The following is an 18,115-nucleotide window of genomic DNA, read 5'->3' on the forward strand; positions in this document are numbered from 1 at the left end:
GTTCAGCAAAATTAAGGTGAATCAAACAGGGCCTTACTCAAAGTAAAATCTTTAATCACTTTGGTTTGAAAGTTAATCGATTTTCTGTATTTTCTTGGCAAAAGCAACAAACTCGTTAAAAGTTTCATCTTTACTAGCAAGAAAAATAACCCAAGTGAATCTAGAATAATCATCAACAATAACCAAAACATATTTCTTGCCACTCCTATTTTGAATTCTTATGGGACCTGTTAAATTTAGGTTTCAATGTTTCTCTGTATATTTCTCATTCACAATAATACGGCCTCATACAATATATAACTAGGTATACTTGGAGGGCAAGGCCAAGTTACCTAAGATAACCACAAAATATCCAAGGAAATATTATCACAATATACACAAATATCTTATTTCCTAAAATATATCCCAATAACCCCCCTCAAGTTGGGGCACCCAAATTCCTAATGCCCAACTTGCGAAGAAGAAACTCAAATTTCACCTTTCCCAAGGCCTTGGTAAAGATATCTGCCAATTGTAGTGTTGTAGGAACATAAGAGGGAGATATAGTACCATCCATTATCGCATCTCGTATAAAATGGCAATCTGCCTCAATATGCTTTGTACGCTCATGGAACACCGAATTTTGAGCAATGTACAAAGCAGATTGCCTATCACAAAATAGGCGCATCCCAGTCTCATGGCGTACACCTAAGTCACAAAGTAGTTGTTTCAACCACTTAAATTCACAATATACACTGTTCATCGAACGATATTCCGCTTCTGACGAGCTTTTAGCCACCGTGGGTTGCTTCTTGGTCTTCCATGACACAGAAGAGAAACCAAGTAACACTAGCCAACCAGTTAATGATCGACGGGATAATGGACAACTCGCCCAATCTGAGTCACACCAGCCCTCCAACTTTAAAGCACTGTCAGACCTCAAAAGAATTCCTTGACATGGATTTTTCTTCAAATATTTCACAACTCGCATATGTTGATGTTTTCGTTCTACCCTCCCGTTTTGTTGAGGAGTGTCAACACATGAAGTCTCAAATAATATTCCATTCTCAAAAAAAATAATTTTTCAAGGAGAAGAATTCCGTTCCATTATCACTTCTAACAATTTTAATTTCTTGATTAAATTGACGTCTAACCATAGAAATAAAATTAAGAAACATATATTCAACTTCCGTCTTATTATTAATCAAATAAGTCAAAACACCCCTAGAAAAATCATCTACGATAGTAAGGAAATAGCGAGCTCCACAAGATGATGGTACCTTGTATGGCCCCCATAAATCCACATGAACAAGTTCAAAACTACGAGTAGCTTTACTATAGCTAATGGGAAAGCTAAGTCTATGTTGTTTTGCCCTAGGGCATACATCACATGCTTTATTTTAAAAAATACTACTAGAAAAACTAACAACCGGAAGAGATTGCATAACTTTTGCTGACGGATGTCCCATTCATTGATGCCATAGCCGAAACGAAGATTTCCCGTCTACAACCAAAGCCTTCACCGTTGGAACACCACAAAAATAATAAAGTCCATCTTGTCTTTCACCGGCTCCAATCACCTTCCTTGTCGTTAGGTCCTGAATAACACAAATTTTGTTAGTAAATTGCATAGTGCAATTAGAATTATCACACAATTGAGTTGCAGAAATTAAATTGCAATTTAATTGAGGTACAAAAAGAACATTCTCAAGCTTCAAACTCCCTTCTAAGGTCACCGAGACAATTCATGATGCATTGGCATTTTTCCCATCCGGTAAACCCACCGGACAACTTTTCACATTTTTCACATTAGTCAAGAGAGATAAATCACAAGTGACATGGTTAGAAGCACCGGTGTCTATTATCCATCCCAAATCTGCCTTACCATGAAGTTTTGGCCTCATCGAGTTTAAATGATCTAGGAGTTGTTGAATTTGAGCCGAGGTTACACCCGCGAGAGCATTACCGTCAGCAGCAGTTGTAGACCTACCACTCGTGGGCTGTGAGGCGCCCCCCTGTTTTATTGGCGCGAACAGGGGCAGCAGCTCCTCCCTTGGAACGGCTCCCTGCTCTACCTCCTCCACGGCCACCAGTCGAAGCACCACGCCCTTGACCACGGCCTCCACGAGGTCTATCACCCCACCACTCCGGAAAACCATGTAGTTGGAAACAACCAGATTCAAGATGTCCTTCCCTATTGCAATGAGTACAAAATTTTGCACTGTTATCATCCGAACGAGACCTTGAAGTCAAGTCATGTTGAAGCTTAAAGGCCACGACAGTGTCACGGGTCTTGGAGATCTCATCCCCACGCAATCGTTCGGCTTGAATCACTTGTTGATAGGCCTTGTCCACCCCTGGTAAAGGCTCTTGAGCCAAAAGTTGCCCCCTAATAGAAGCATACTTGTCATCTAGGCCTATCAAAAAATGATGCACATAATCTTCTTCACGTAATTTCTCAACTTGAGAAATTATATTGCACGTACACTTGCCACAGGAACAAGATGGGACCGAAATATAAGTGGCCAATTCATCCCATATTTTTGAAAGTTGACCAAAATACACAGCCACGGTCTCAGTCGCATCTTAATGACACACACCCAAGGAAAATTTCAGTTGACAGATTCTTGTGCCACTCACAACACAAAACCTATTTTTGAGATTAGTCCGTAACACATAAGCATCATCATAGTCACCAATTGTAGATCGAACATTGGAGTCCAAAGTGTTTGTAATCCAAGAGACCAACATCGATTGGACAGGAACCCAATCTTCCATCTTCTCATCATCAGCAGTGGGTTTCAAAATCGATCCATCAATGAATCCAAATTTGCGCTTCGCCTTCAACGAGGTCTTGATTGCCCTCGCCCACTCATCGTAGTTCTCACCACGAAGTTGAATCGGAGTGATGATGTTGCCAGAAGCATCACTCGATCCCAAGTAATAAGTCAAGTCGACCTTAGGTTTGACGAAATTGTCATCCCCTCCATTCTTATCATTACCTCCAGGCATTGAAACACTCACAGATTAGTATTTGAAAGGAAAAAAAATAATTGTAATATGATCACTCACACTCACAGATGCTTGTGCGTGAATAATGAATATCACGTACAAAGGAAATCAAAAGAGAAAAAAATTCGGATCAAAACCTACGCTCTTGATACCATGTTAAATTTAGGTTTCAATGTTTCTCTGTATATTTCTCATTCACAATAATACAGCCTCATACAATATATAACTTGGTATACTTGGAGGGCAAAGCCAAGTTACCTAAGATAACCACAAAATATCCTAGGAAATATTATCACAATACACACAAATATCTTATTTCCTAAAATATATCCCAATAGGATCACACAAGTCCATATGGATTAGTTCCAAAGGCTTTGTAGTGCTCACCATTTTCTTCAATTTAAAAGATGAGCGAACATGCTTTCCTTTCACACATGCATCACAAACTTTGTTCTTTAGGAACTTGATAATAGGAAGTCCCACAACCAAGTTCCTTGATCTCAGTTTGTCCAGTAATGAAAAGCTAGCATGTCCAAAACGTTTATGCCATAGCAGGGGATCATCCTCGACAATACTCAGACATGTGAGGTTGTTCCTTGGGATTAAGTTGAGGTCAACAGTATATGTATTCCCTCTTCTTGTTCCTTCTAGAACAACCTTTCTTGACTTGTTGTTGATGATGTTGCAAGAGTCAGAAGTAAAACTTATAGAGTTTCCCTTATCACAAAATTGTGATATACTAAGCAAATTGTGCATTAAGCCTTCGACCAGGAACACATTATCAATGGAATGAGATTTTGATCTTCCAATTTTTCCTTTTCCAATGATCTCGCCCTTCTTGTTATCCCCAAAGGTTACTGTTCCTCCAGGGTAGTCTTCTAGTGAGAGGAATTTTGATTTATCACCTATAATATGCTTTGAACACCCGCTGTCGAGATACCACGAGTTGTTCCCCCTCACTAGAACCTACAAGAAAACTAAGCATTAGGATCAGGAACCCAGGTTTCCTTGGGTTCCTTGGACGTGGATGCAATATCAGTTTTCTTGACCCACACTTGTTTTACATTTCTTTTATCAACTTCTTCTCTTATCCTACATTGACCATAGAGGTGTCCAGATTTACCACAAAAAGTACACACCTTCATGCTAGGAAGCTCAACATATTTCTTTTTCTTACCCTTTCTCTTGGTCATATAACCAAGACCTTCTGTACGTTTTCCTTGAGCTTCAGCTATCCATTTAGGTATGACTTTTGGGTCAATACTTCTATCTTTTCTAACATTCAGTTCATTTTCAAGTTGATCCTTTTGATTTCTTAAGGTCGAAAATTCATTTTTCAGATTTTCAAAATCAACATTGAATTTAAGCATTTGATCGCTTGAGGAACTGCTAGAACTGATATCAGAATTCATGAGCGTATACTGAGTTAATCTATTCTTCTTCTTCTTCAAGACATAAATCTATTAGGACATATTTAGAGTGAGTTTTAAGCTGATTAGGATCAAGAAATACCTCTTTGTGGAGTTCCTCAAGGTAGGATTTTTCATCATCTAATTTCGCCATCAGACAAAAATTAGTTGTCTCCTCTTCTGGTTGGTCATCCTCTTCGATCTTCTTCACTGTCAGAATCTCCCCAAGTTGGCCTTCCTCATGTCTGACTTCTGAAAGTTTGCTTTGTTGAATTATTCCTTTCCTTGCTCCTTACCCTTTCCTTTTCCTTTATCTTTCCCTGAGGGGACAGTCTCTGATAAAGTGATATGGGGATCCACACTTGTGGCAGCTGTAGTCAGGTTTTGAGTTTGAGTTCTTTTTCCCAAAGTTCCTTGAGGTGCGGCCTTTCTTGAATATCCTTTTGAACCTTCGCAGAATCATGGCAGACTCATCCTCGTCCATTTCTGAGTCTTCCTCCTCCTCAGCTTTAAGAGCCAACCCTTTGTTCCTTATGGTTTCAGTGTTGACTCAGCTCTAAGGTGTAACTCATGAGTCATGAGTGAACTAGCTAGTTGTTCGATGTTAAACTTGGTGAAGTCCTTAGTTTCCTATAGGGCAGTTACCTTAGCTATCCATCTCTCTGAAGGAATTATGTCTTCGATAAGTGCAATTACTAGATATATCAAGGATCACTATTATGGAGATAATAAGTTCATTCTATTGGGGCGTCATCCTCTGTTGCTAGACTATGAGAGATGATCTTTGGGCTAGTCAAATGGTCCAAAGACCTTTAGAATGGATCCTATATTGGTCACACACAAGGGTATTGGGTTAAGCAAGTAAGAGGCCCATTAATGGGCCTCATGAGCAATTAACTAATCATTAATTGGATTGGGCTAGCATAGTTAGATTGGAATTAGGTTTTGGGCTTTTGACATGGGCTCTTATTTAGAGATGAGATCTATAAATAAGATTCATGCCTAGGGTTTGTAGCAAGCAGTCATAATTCACACACAGTGAATTTTGACATCAAGGCAACCAATCCCAAAACCCTAATCCTCTCTCTAACTCACGGCTATCTCTCTCCTCCCCTCGTCCGTACGGCCGGCCACCCTAGGTGGCGCGTGTGGTGTTCGTGGTGGTTCATGGTGGTTCGTTGCTCGCTCTTCTCCATAGAAGGTCAATTGAAGGTTTCAATTGCAACTAACTAGCATTAGTGGAGGTCTTAACTTGTGCCCGTGGACCAAGTAGATGAATCACGCTTGGGGTTCTTTATCTCCTTTTGTTCTTGCTCGATCGCACGTGGAATCACGCTTCAAAGGTACAATTATTTGTTCTTTATGTGTTATGCATTAGATCCTTGGATTAGGTACTATATGAATATGATTCATGTTTATTTCCGCTGCGTAGTACCTATAATCCCCTACAGTGGTATCAGTTAGCCTATTGCATTTACGCATATTGCCAATAATTCTTTGATAATCCACAATTTTAATTCAATTAGGAGGGAGAATATTTAATTATGGTTCAATTGTTATATTTAATGGGATTAAACTTTTGGAATAGATTAAATGCGATTTAATTATGCTCAAATAGCCATGAAGAGGACCGAACTAAGCCCTAATATGTTCGAAAATTTCGAGCCCTAGAACCCTAATTTCGAATATTTTCGAAAATCCTAGCCCTAAAATATGATTTTTTTTGCTTGATTTTGATTTAATTCGATTTGTTTTATGTTTCATAATTTTAATTGGGTTGATTTATGCATAAAAATGTTTTATGTATGATCATAGATTTAATTTTAAATGTTAGAATTAAATTGGGATTAATTTTATGATGAACCCTAATTTTAAAGTTGAATGTGATTTAATTTTAATCTTATGGACTGATTTAATTTAATTAGGATAAATGTTATTTTAATTAAATTAAAACACAAAAAAAAAAAAAAAATTAATTTTGGTCAGCAACCGCGGCTGTCGACCAAGTGGTGGTCCAAGAGGGAGGGTTAGGGAGGGCGGCGGTCCATGGTGGCTGTGGGCAGCAGCGTGCAACCGTTGCACGGCTGCTGCCGCGGCTGCCACCGCTGGTGCTGCTGCTGCCTTGCGCGGCAGTGGCTGCTGCAAAGCAGCCAGCCACCGTGGCTAGCCTTGGCTGGCCACGCACGGTGGCCTGCAGCCCAGCAGAAGCAGCTGCCACGCTGCTGCCCTTGCGGCAGTGGCTGCTGTCATGGCAGCCAGCCACCGTGGCTAGCTTCGGCTAGCCAACCACGGTGGCCGGCGTTGGTGGCTCACGGTTTTCAAAAAAAAAAAAAATCAGTTTTAAAAATTTATTTCAAGATAATTATGAATTATTTTGGGATAAAATCAATTTTATTTTGAATAAGTTAAAATATTTTGAAAATATGATCTTTTATTTTAAAAGATAAAATTGGTTTTATTTGGATAAAATATTTTATTTTAGGATAAAATCAAATATTCAAAAGTTGTTATATTTGATATTATCCATATTTAAGTTGTTAAATTGGTAATTATCCTAAATTAAAGTGGTTAATTATGGATAAGAATGATTAGGATATTCTGAGCATATGCCAAAAAGATAATAATTGATTTAAATAATGTGATTATCCCATAATTATTTTTGGATATAATTGATTTAAAATATTGTGATTGGCTAGTAATTAGGATAGAATTTCCTAACTTTCTTAGGTTAATCTTTGAGGATAAATATGATTTATCTTTTAAGATTAAAATAAGATTTGATTCTATCTCATGACTAATTTAGAATATATGATATTTTATTGATGATCATGAATAATATATGATATTATCTAATTACATTAATTAAAATATGAGATATTGATTTTTGGATGCCATGTTTCCTTAATTATGATCATTCGATGTTATAGTTTAGGAAAGCATGATGAGTGATTTATTATGTGGCAATTTTATAATATATGATGTTGTTTATTGCTATATAATGACTAGTATGGCCCAGTAGATTGCTAAATACGATCTGCGCATCGTGATGTATTTTTTGTAATCTTAGTACGGTTTACGAACCGATAAAGTATTTTGTAATTTTATTTTATTTTATTTAAGTAGTAGATAGAATAGAGTAGAATTACAGGTTGCAGTTAATCCAAGAAGCCCATGAAGTGAAGGCCCAAAGGAGCAAGGTGGATGCGATCCATGATGATTCAAGTGGGAGCATTTACTTTATTAGTTTTCTTAGGATTAGGGGCCATGCTATGTCTTATTTATGCATTCAGTATTTTATGCATGTTAGATTTTATTGATGTTTTGTGATGATGCGCTAGAGTTCACTATTTAATCACAACATAATAAATCTAGGTCCCAGTAATATTGAGGCAGCTTTTCCAATTAAAAACCCGATGAAACCTTTGACATTTATGATGGGTTATGCCAAAGCTGGGCATCATATTTTTCATTGGGGAGTGGGGGTAGGACAAATTATACATTTTTAATTGGTTATACTCAACAAGGTTACCTAAAGATAAAGTTTAGAACCTTGAAGCTAAGGGTAATAATTAAACATGTGATGGTTAATTATTCAACCAAGAATTACAAAGAGTTGTAATCAGTAAAGAGTTTACTCACCTTGAAAATGTAATGGTTGATGGCAGGGCCAAAGTCCGGTCAATTATTGCACGAATAAAGGATCTTGGAATCATTTAATTCAATTGGGATCAATTAACATTGAAAAAATGCTTTAAAGTTACCAATTTAATTCGCTTATGGTACTTTAAATTTAATAAACATAATTGAATTTTGCGTTTACTTATTAGTAACATGTCGTTCTAATTTTATTATTATATATAATCTCCTCTATTGAAAAATAAAGTTGAGAAACGTTCTCAAAAAGTTTAAAAGATAATCCATAAACCTATATTCCAATTTTGCTAAGATTGTTCTAAAACGCAAATTTTAGAAATTCATGTCACATGTCTAAGGTTGGTTTTATTCAAAATGTTTGAGTAAAATACCAACACATCTTCATTTTGAAAAATGTTTCAAGTGATATAATGAGATGGGAGGTACAAATCCTCCAAAAGACAAGTATAGAAATCCAATAAAATCTCTTATCTTCAATACGATTGAATATAAGAAAATGATTGGAAATCTCTATGATCAAAAGTTGATCAAATGACGCTATTCTTCATCCACTTTATATAGAGTTTAATATTTGATTAAACTCAAATATGAACATGATTGAATAGACCTAGCAAAATCAAGAAATATGCTTAAAGTAGTTAAGTAAAGTATCATTTTGAACCTAAGAGAAATGTTCTAAGTGGCTCAAAGGGAAAGGTTTAGGAATATATGAGGATTGCATTAAAAAGTTATAGGCCAAGAATTGCAAACAAGTTGCTACTTCTCAAACCTAGAACTACTTACATGCTAAAAGTTGTTATGAACAACAAATGTTTCACATTAAATGGACCAATTCCAATTGATTAGAAACTACCTCATACAGTTGGAAGGTAAAAGAATGGAAATGTTCCAATTTAAGAATTATATAATAGAAATTGATTTAGCATATTGCTACTTCTTGGACATATGATGTCTTGTTTAGATCACTCATTGCACAATTTGGTTGAACTAAAGGAAGAAATTAGCTAAAGGAGGAATAAATCTACAAGTTTAGAAGCAAATGTTGCTACTTCACAAGTAGAATCTACAAGTTTGGAAGCAAAAGTTGCAACTTTACAAGTAGAACCAGTATTTCACCACTAATAATGGGCTGGAATTAAATAAACGTTATTCATTCTTACCATTATCAAAACACCATTCAATGTTAGTAATGACTAAGCATCGAAGATTCAAAAACGTGGAATAAATGTTATTCCATGCTTCTTTGAGTCATAATGTGTTTTGAATTGCTAAATAGGTTTAAAGTTCTATATGATAGAAATAGTTAAACCATTTCTATGTATATAAGTTGTCTCTAAAATATCAATTAATTCGAATGAAAATGAAAATTGCATGCGAAAGATCCAAAGGGATGGACTTTCAATATCATTAGATTATGAATCTATTGATATATGTAATTATCATTCTAATTTGAAATTATGACTAAGTCACCATTTAGAGGAATGATGATGTAAACTCGAGGTCAAATACATATTGATGTAAGAAAACCAAAGGTTCAAAGGCTAGAGACGGACAACGAAACTTCATTTGTGATACGATCACTACTTATGCTTAGTTGAAGCATGGAAGTGAAGATTTTGAAAAGTTCAAAATGTTCAGTATGAAGTTCAGTATCAACTTGACAAGATAATGATTACATTACAATATGATTGAAATTGTGAAAATTTAAGTCAAGACATGTACTTGGCAACACATTCAAAATATTGCGATATGTTCGTAATAATGAGAATTTAAGCCAAGACATTGATAAACATCCAAGAGTTATAAAATCGTTTTACAACAAACTCCGAAAGAAAACCTTGTGAAGTGTTTATGAAGGAAGCTATCAATCTATATGAGATATATTTTGATAGTGGATGTAAGTTACCTATCTTCCAACCATTGTTCAAGGGATATAGTTTTAAGATAAGCTACAAAACTAAACAAAAACTACATAAGTCAAATCAAAAGTAGCAAAGGCTTCATATGTGATATGGATAAGACAAGTTCTTATTCTACAAAGCAAGGAATAAAAGTTGTATTGAAACGTTTAATGCACATTCGATTCCTATATAGAGCACTGGGTACTACTATACAACCATACTTAGCACAAAATGTTTGTTGCTCAAGTAGGTGCCCTTATGGAAATTGTTCCAAAAGGTCAAGTGGGAGTAGTATAAATCTCAAAAAAGTTTGAGAAAAGCAACAAACAAACGTGGTTCAAACCATGATTAGGCTCACCCTATGCTAAAAGTGCCTCCTCAAAAGGCAAGTGGGAGTATAAGAATCTCGAAAAGTTCGAGAGCCTTGAAAGAGTTCAAGAAAAGTGAATTCGAAAATCTCGAAGAAATTTGAGAAGTTATCGAATAAAAGCAACAATATGAGCATGATTCACCTCATGTTACAAATGACAACGCGTGGTCTCATTATGTGTAATGGGATTAATAACCATGTGTCGAAGGTAGTACATTCCAAGTGCACATCCTCTATTGTCGTTTCTCATTGAAAACTAAACAAAGTTGTTGTATGAGTTTCAATTGTTGCATAACACCCACAATGATAACTAGCATATGTAAACTTAGCCAAAGAAATATGATTTCATATTGACTAAGAGTTCTAAAATATTTATTTTGGAACATGATGATTATGCAAGTAATAAAGATGATTTGACAAGTTATGTCTCCAAGTGGTTTAAAACCATGAAATCTGAAATAGATTTTAAGTCTGTAAGCAAGCGTATGACACTTGAATAATTTGCCTAATTGGGTAAAACCCATTGTAAGCAAAGCAGACAAGAAAGAAAAATGTTTTCTAACTAAAGCAAAGACTTGTTAAAGGATTCAACTAATTCATAGTATGACTATGATTACGATGAAACCTTTACATGTTGCAAAGATCTATTAAAGATATCTAGTGATTTCTACCTTATAAGATTTGGTAGATGGATTTCAAAACACTTTCTTGAAATTGTTCATGAAATAAGATTTGTATATGATACAATCAAAAGTTTGGAGATCCAATAATCCTAGGGATGCCAAAGATCCATAATGGATTGAAGTTAGCATCAGGGAGTTAATGTTCTTAATTTTGTGAGTTAATCAAATCGTTTGATGTTCTCGTAAAATGAAGAAAAGGTCTTATGTGTACAAGAAATTTAGTGGGAGCTATGAAGTCTTCTTGGTCTAGTACAAAGAGCGATTAATTGTTGCTTGAATAGTCAAGTAATGGTTAATGGATTTTGTATGAAAACCTTGGAGAAGAAGATGAGTACATTTGGGATTCAAGATCTATATAGATAGGTCTCGAAGGATGTTTGAGCTTGATTAAGGAACTTATATTGATAAGATTCTTATAAGGCTCAACATCATATTGAATGGAGTTTCAATCCCATGTGACATGGCACGTTGCTTAATGATTCAATACCTTGAGAAAGGTTGATGAAATTAAGACTTTGAGTGATGATCCTTATGCAATTCGCAAAGGATGCATCATGCATACCATGGACTATACTCGTCTTTTTGATTCACGTGTTTTAAGAACAAGTGATGATAGATTTCAATCGAAATCCAATGTAACGTTGGAATACAAATTAGAAATTCCTAAGTTCATTCCTTGCGAAAGGGCGAAGGAAAATTCTTAGTGTATGGAGATGAAAATGATTATAAGATTTAGAAATTGCAAAGTTCATGTTTATGAGAATGTCTCATGAACTCTACTTACTGAACCCCTTCCATGACCAAGGTGTGAGAGTCATACTAAGGTTTTTTGGATTGAAGCAAGTTATGTAATTTCAGTTGTGTATGTTTTGAGAAAGCATATTACAAAAGTAATACATTATTTTGCAGAATTATGTTTATCAATTGAAACAAAGTTTCAATCTTATTTAATCATGGTTTCAATATTAAATAAAATGTCCAAAATAATTATGAATTGATGGGGTCACTAGGTTAATGACCTTTTGAATGAAACCCCACAGGTGAACTAAATTCATACATTATTTAAGTTCCTAGTTCGGAATCATTAAACTGGACATAAATGATTTCAATAATGGACTAGCATGTTAAGATTGATTGGATAGCGCAGTTTCATGGGCTATAGGAGCGTAGTGATGCTCGGTCAATCACATGGATATGCATGAATGATGCATGATCGAACTATAGACCTACTTTGAAGTTCAAGTATAGAGCTTCCGGATATATTAGTGGATTCCTTTGACATGAGTGGAACACTGATTCCATTCAATGATTGATTTGACTGTGGTACATTCAAACGTCTTACCGTAACTGGAGATTATAAAGGATGTTTCCCGGTTACTTCATGAGTTGAGTGGGAGCTTTGGTTGCATAAGATTGGATTGAGTCTACCTATTTAATTAGGAATGTGTCTTGGCCCCTTGAAGAGGGAGAATTCAGAAAATGCATGGCCGTGCTCAAATGGATTACATTGTAACCATTTGTTTTGTAATTCTAACTCAGATTTCAAGAAAAGATTTGTAGATTAATATGATCACGACATAAGATGCAATCATATTATCAAATCGACACACATTGACTTAAGGAATTTGAATATTGCGCACTTGTCTCAGACAAGTAGGAGATTGAAGGAATTATGTCTTCGATAAGTGCAATTACTAGATATATCAAGGATCACTATTATGGAGATAATAAGTTCATTCTATTGGGGCGTCATCCTCTGTTGCTAGACTATGAGAGATGATCTTTGGGTTAGTCAAATGGTCCAAAGCCCTTTAGAATGGATCCTATATTGGTCACACACAAGGGTATTGGGTTAAGCAAGTAAGAGGCCCATTGATGGGCCTCATGAGCAATTAACTAATCATTAATTGGATTGGGCTAGCATAGTTAGATTGGAATTAGGTTTTGGGCTTTTGACATGGGCTCTTATTTAGAGATGAGATCTATAAATAAGATCCATGCCTAGGGTTTGTAGCAAGCAGTCATAATTCACACACAGTGAATTTTGACATCAAGGCAACCAATCCCAAAACCCTAATCCTCTCTCTAACTCACGGCTATCTCTCTCCTCCCCTCGTCCGTACGGCCGGCCACCCTAGGTGGCGCGTGTGGTGTTCGTGGTGGTTCATGGTGGTTCGTTGCTCGCTCTTCTCCATAGAAGGTCAATTGAAGGTTTCAATTGCAACTAACTAGCATTAGTGGAGGTCTTAACTTGTGCCCGTGGACCAAGTAGAGGAATCACGCTTGGGGTTCTTTATCTCCTTTTGTTCTTGCTCGATCGCACGTGGAATCACGCTTCAAAGGTACAATTATTTGTTCTTTATGTGTTATGCATTAGATCCTTGGATCACTATTATGGAGATAATAAGTTCATTCTATTGGGGCGTCATCCTCTGTTGCTAGACTATGAGAGATGATCTTTGGGTTAGTCAAATGGTCCAAAGCCCTTTAGAATGGATCCTATATTGGTCACACACAAGGGTATTGGGTTAAGCAAGTAAGAGGCCCATTGATGGGCCTCATGAGCAATTAACTAATCATTAATTGGATTGGGCTAGCATAGTTAGATTGGAATTAGGTTTTGGGCTTTTGACATGGGCTCTTATTTAGAGATGAGATCTATAAATAAGATCCATGCCTAGGGTTTGTAGCAAGCAGTCATAATTCACACACAGTGAATTTTGACATCAAGGCAACCAATCCCAAAACCCTAATCCTCTCTCTAACTCACGGCTATCTCTCTCCTCCCCTCGTCCGTACGGCCGGCCACCCTAGGTGGCGCGTGTGGTGTTCGTGGTGGTTCATGGTGGTTCGTTGCTCGCTCTTCTCCATAGAAGGTCAATTGAAGGTTTCAATTGCAACTAACTAGCATTAGTGGAGGTCTTAACTTGTGCCCGTGGACCAAGTAGAGGAATCACGCTTGGGGTTCTTTATCTCCTTTTGTTCTTGCTCGATCGCACGTGGAATCACGCTTCAAAGGTACAATTATTTGTTCTTTATGTGTTATGCATTAGATCCTTGGATCACTATTATGGAGATAATAAGTTCATTCTATTGGGGCGTCATCCTCTGTTGCTAGACTATGAGAGATGATCTTTGGGTTAGTCAAATGGTCCAAAGCCCTTTAGAATGGATCCTATATTGGTCACACACAAGGGTATTGGGTTAAGCAAGTAAGAGGCCCATTGATGGGCCTCATGAGCAATTAACTAATCATTAATTGGATTGGGCTAGCATAGTTAGATTGGAATTAGGTTTTGGGCTTTTGACATGGGCTCTTATTTAGAGATGAGATCTATAAATAAGATCCATGCCTAGGGTTTGTAGCAAGCAGTCATAATTCACACACAGTGAATTTTGACATCAAGGCAACCAATCCCAAAACCCTAATCCTCTCTCTAACTCACGGCTATCTCTCTCCTCCCCTCGTCCGTACGGCCGGCCACCCTAGGTGGCGCGTGTGGTGTTCGTGGTGGTTCATGGTGGTTCGTTGCTCGCTCTTCTCCATAGAAGGTCAATTGAAGGTTTCAATTGCAACTAACTAGCATTAGTGGAGGTCTTAACTTGTGCCCGTGGACCAAGTAGAGGAATCACGCTTGGGGTTCTTTATCTCCTTTTGTTCTTGCTCGATCGCACGTGGAATCACGCTTCAAAGGTACAATTATTTGTTCTTTATGTGTTATGCATTAGATCCTTGGATCACTATTATGGAGATAATAAGTTCATTCTATTGGGGCGTCATCCTCTGTTGCTAGACTATGAGAGATGATCTTTGGGTTAGTCAAATGGTCCAAAGCCCTTTAGAATGGATCCTATATTGGTCACACACAAGGGTATTGGGTTAAGCAAGTAAGAGGCCCATTGATGGGCCTCATGAGCAATTAACTTATCATTAATTGGATTGGGCTAGCATAGTTAGATTGGAATTAGGTTTTGGGCTTTTGACATGGGCTCTTATTTAGAGATGAGATCTATAAATAAGATCCATGCCTAGGGTTTGTAGCAAGCAGTCATAATTCACACACAGTGAATTTTGACATCAAGGCAACCAATCCCAAAACCCTAATCCTCTCTCTAACTCACGGCTATCTCTCTCCTCCCCTCGTCCGTACGGCCGGCCACCCTAGGTGGCGCGTGTGGTGTTCGTGGTGGTTCATGGTGGTTCGTTGCTCGCTCTTCTCCATAGAAGGTCAATTGAAGGTTTCAATTGCAACTAACTAGCATTAGTGGAGGTCTTAACTTGTGCCCGTGGACCAAGTAGAGGAATCACGCTTGGGGTTCTTTATCTCCTTTTGTTCTTGCTCGATCGCACGTGGAATCACGCTTCAAAGGTACAATTATTTGTTCTTTATGTGTTATGCATTAGATCCTTGGATCACTATTATGGAGATAATAAGTTTATTCTATTGGGGCGTCATCCTCTGTTGCTAGACTATGAGAGATGATCTTTGGGTTAGTCAAATGGTCCAAAGCCCTTTAGAATGGATCCTATATTGGTCACACACAAGGGTATTGGGTTAAGCAAGTAAGAGGCCCATTGATGGGCCTCATGAGCAATTAACTTATCATTAATTGGATTGGGCTAGCATAGTTAGATTGGAATTAGGTTTTGGGCTTTTGACATGGGCTCTTATTTAGAGATGAGATCTATAAATAAGATCCATGCCTAGGGTTTGTAGCAAGCAGTCATAATTCACACACAGTGAATTTTGACATCAAGGCAACCAATCCCAAAACCCTAATCCTCTCTCTAACTCACGGCTATCTCTCTCCTCCCCTCGTCCGTACGGCCGGCCACCCTAGGTGGCGCGTGTGGTGTTCGTGGTGGTTCATGGTGGTTCGTTGCTCGCTCTTCTCCATAGAAGGTCAATTGAAGGTTTCAATTGCAACTAACTAGCATTAGTGGAGGTCTTAACTTGTGCCCGTGGACCAAGTAGAGGAATCACGCTTGGGGTTCTTTATCTCCTTTTGTTCTTGCTCGATCGCACGTGGAATCACGCTTCAAAGGTACAATTATTTGTTCTTTATGTGTTATGCATTAGATCCTTGGATCACTATTATGGAGATAATAAGTTCATTCTATTGGGGCGTCATCCTCTGTTGCTAGACTATGAGAGATGATCTTTGGGTTAGTCAAATGGTCCAAAGCCCTTTAGAATGGATCCTATATTGGTCACACACAAGGGTATTGGGTTAAGCAAGTAAGAGGCCCATTGATGGGCCTCATGAGCAATTAACTTATCATTAATTGGATTGGGCTAGCATAGTTAGATTGGAATTAGGTTTTGGGCTTTTGACATGGGCTCTTATTTAGAGATGAGATCTATAAATAAGATCCATGCCTAGGGTTTGTAGCAAGCAGTCATAATTCACACACAGTGAATTTTGACATCAAGGCAACCAATCCCAAAACCCTAATCCTCTCTCTAACTCACGGCTATCTCTCTCCTCCCCTCGTCCGTACGGCCGGCCACCCTAGGTGGCGCGTGTGGTGTTCGTGGTGGTTCATGGTGGTTCGTTGCTCGCTCTTCTCCATAGAAGGTCAATTGAAGGTTTCAATTGCAACTAACTAGCATTAGTGGAGGTCTTAACTTGTGCCCGTGGACCAAGTAGAGGAATCACGCTTGGGGTTCTTTATCTCCTTTTGTTCTTGCTCGATCGCACGTGGAATCACGCTTCAAAGGTACAATTATTTGTTCTTTATGTGTTATGCATTAGATCCTTGGATCACTATTATGGAGATAATAAGTTCATTCTATTGGGGCGTCATCCTCTGTTGCTAGACTATGAGAGATGATCTTTGGGTTAGTCAAATGGTCCAAAGCCCTTTAGAATGGATCCTATATTGGTCACACACAAGGGTATTGGGTTAAGCAAGTAAGAGGCCCATTGATGGGCCTCATGAGCAATTAACTAATCATTAATTGGATTGGGCTAGCATAGTTAGATTGGAATTAGGTTTTGGGCTTTTGACATGGGCTCTTATTTAGAGATGAGATCTATAAATAAGATCCATGCCTAGGGTTTGTAGCAAGCAGTCATAATTCACACACAGTGAATTTTGACATCAAGGCAACCAATCCCAAAACCCTAATCCTCTCTCTAACTCACGGCTATCTCTCTCCTCCCCTCGTCCGTACGGCCGGCCACCCTAGGTGGCGCGTGTGGTGTTCGTGGTGGTTCATGGTGGTTCGTTGCTCGCTCTTCTCCATAGAAGGTCAATTGAAGGTTTCAATTGCAACTAACTAGCATTAGTGGAGGTCTTAACTTGTGCCCGTGGACCAAGTAGAGGAATCACGATTGGGGTTCTTTATCTCCTTTTGTTCTTGCTCGATCGCACGTGGAATCACGCTTCAAAGGTACAATTATTTGTTCTTTATGTGTTATGCATTAGATCCTTGGATTAGGTACTATATGAATATGATTCATGTTTATTTCCGTTGCGTAGTACCTATAATCCCCTACACTCTCGTCCTGTGGAAGACTTCTAATTAAGAACTTTCCTAACCTGCTCATCTATAGGAATCTGTCTACCAAGGGAAACCAGCTCATTTATGATGTTAGTAAAACGGGTCAGCATCTCTTGGATGGTTTTCTTAGGTTGCATCTCAAATCTTTCATACTTAGGCATAAGTAGATCGATTTTTGAGCGTTATAAGGTGGTCAATTTGAGGGTAACTTGAACAATTTTTATGGTAACTTTAATTTCTTTAAGGGTAACTTTTAATTTATAATGAGTTTGATTCTATTTTAATATGTAATTTTCTAATGGATACATGCTACGAACTTACTAAGGCCAGGCTAGCATGATTAATCCAAATTATAAGTGTTTTTAAGGGTACAATTTATGTTAGTAACTTAGTAACTTTTGTAGTATAGAAGGGTAATTTTCAATACTTTTAGGGTAACTTTAACCCGTCTTACAATAACTTAATGGAAATCCATCTTAGTTAATCAAGAATTTATATTCTTAGTTAGGTAGATCGCATTTTATAAATATAAAAGTTTTTATATCATTAATTAAGTGGAAAATATAATTCATGCACTTAAAAATTCAAACATGTATCA

General features: G+C 37.5%; 1 protein-coding gene across 1 annotated transcript; it reads right to left on the reverse strand.

Annotated features, from left to right (window-relative positions):
- Window positions 1-1,965: 1,965 nt before the first annotated feature.
- On the reverse strand, window positions 1,966-2,991 carry LOC145617068 (uncharacterized). The gene is made up of 2 exons (XM_081671763.1): window positions 2,676-2,991; window positions 1,966-2,564 (listed from the first exon to the last, which is right to left on the reverse strand). The coding sequence occupies exons 1-2, from the start codon at window positions 2,989-2,991 to the stop codon at window positions 1,966-1,968; spliced, it is 915 nt and encodes a 304-aa protein (XP_081527889.1).
- Window positions 2,992-18,115: the final 15,124 nt, after the last annotated feature.

This window comes from Chenopodium album, chromosome 26 (assembly GCF_948465745.1).
Source record: "Chenopodium album chromosome 26, dcCheAlbu1.1, whole genome shotgun sequence".
Taxonomy (NCBI): domain Eukaryota; kingdom Viridiplantae; phylum Streptophyta; class Magnoliopsida; order Caryophyllales; family Amaranthaceae; genus Chenopodium; species Chenopodium album.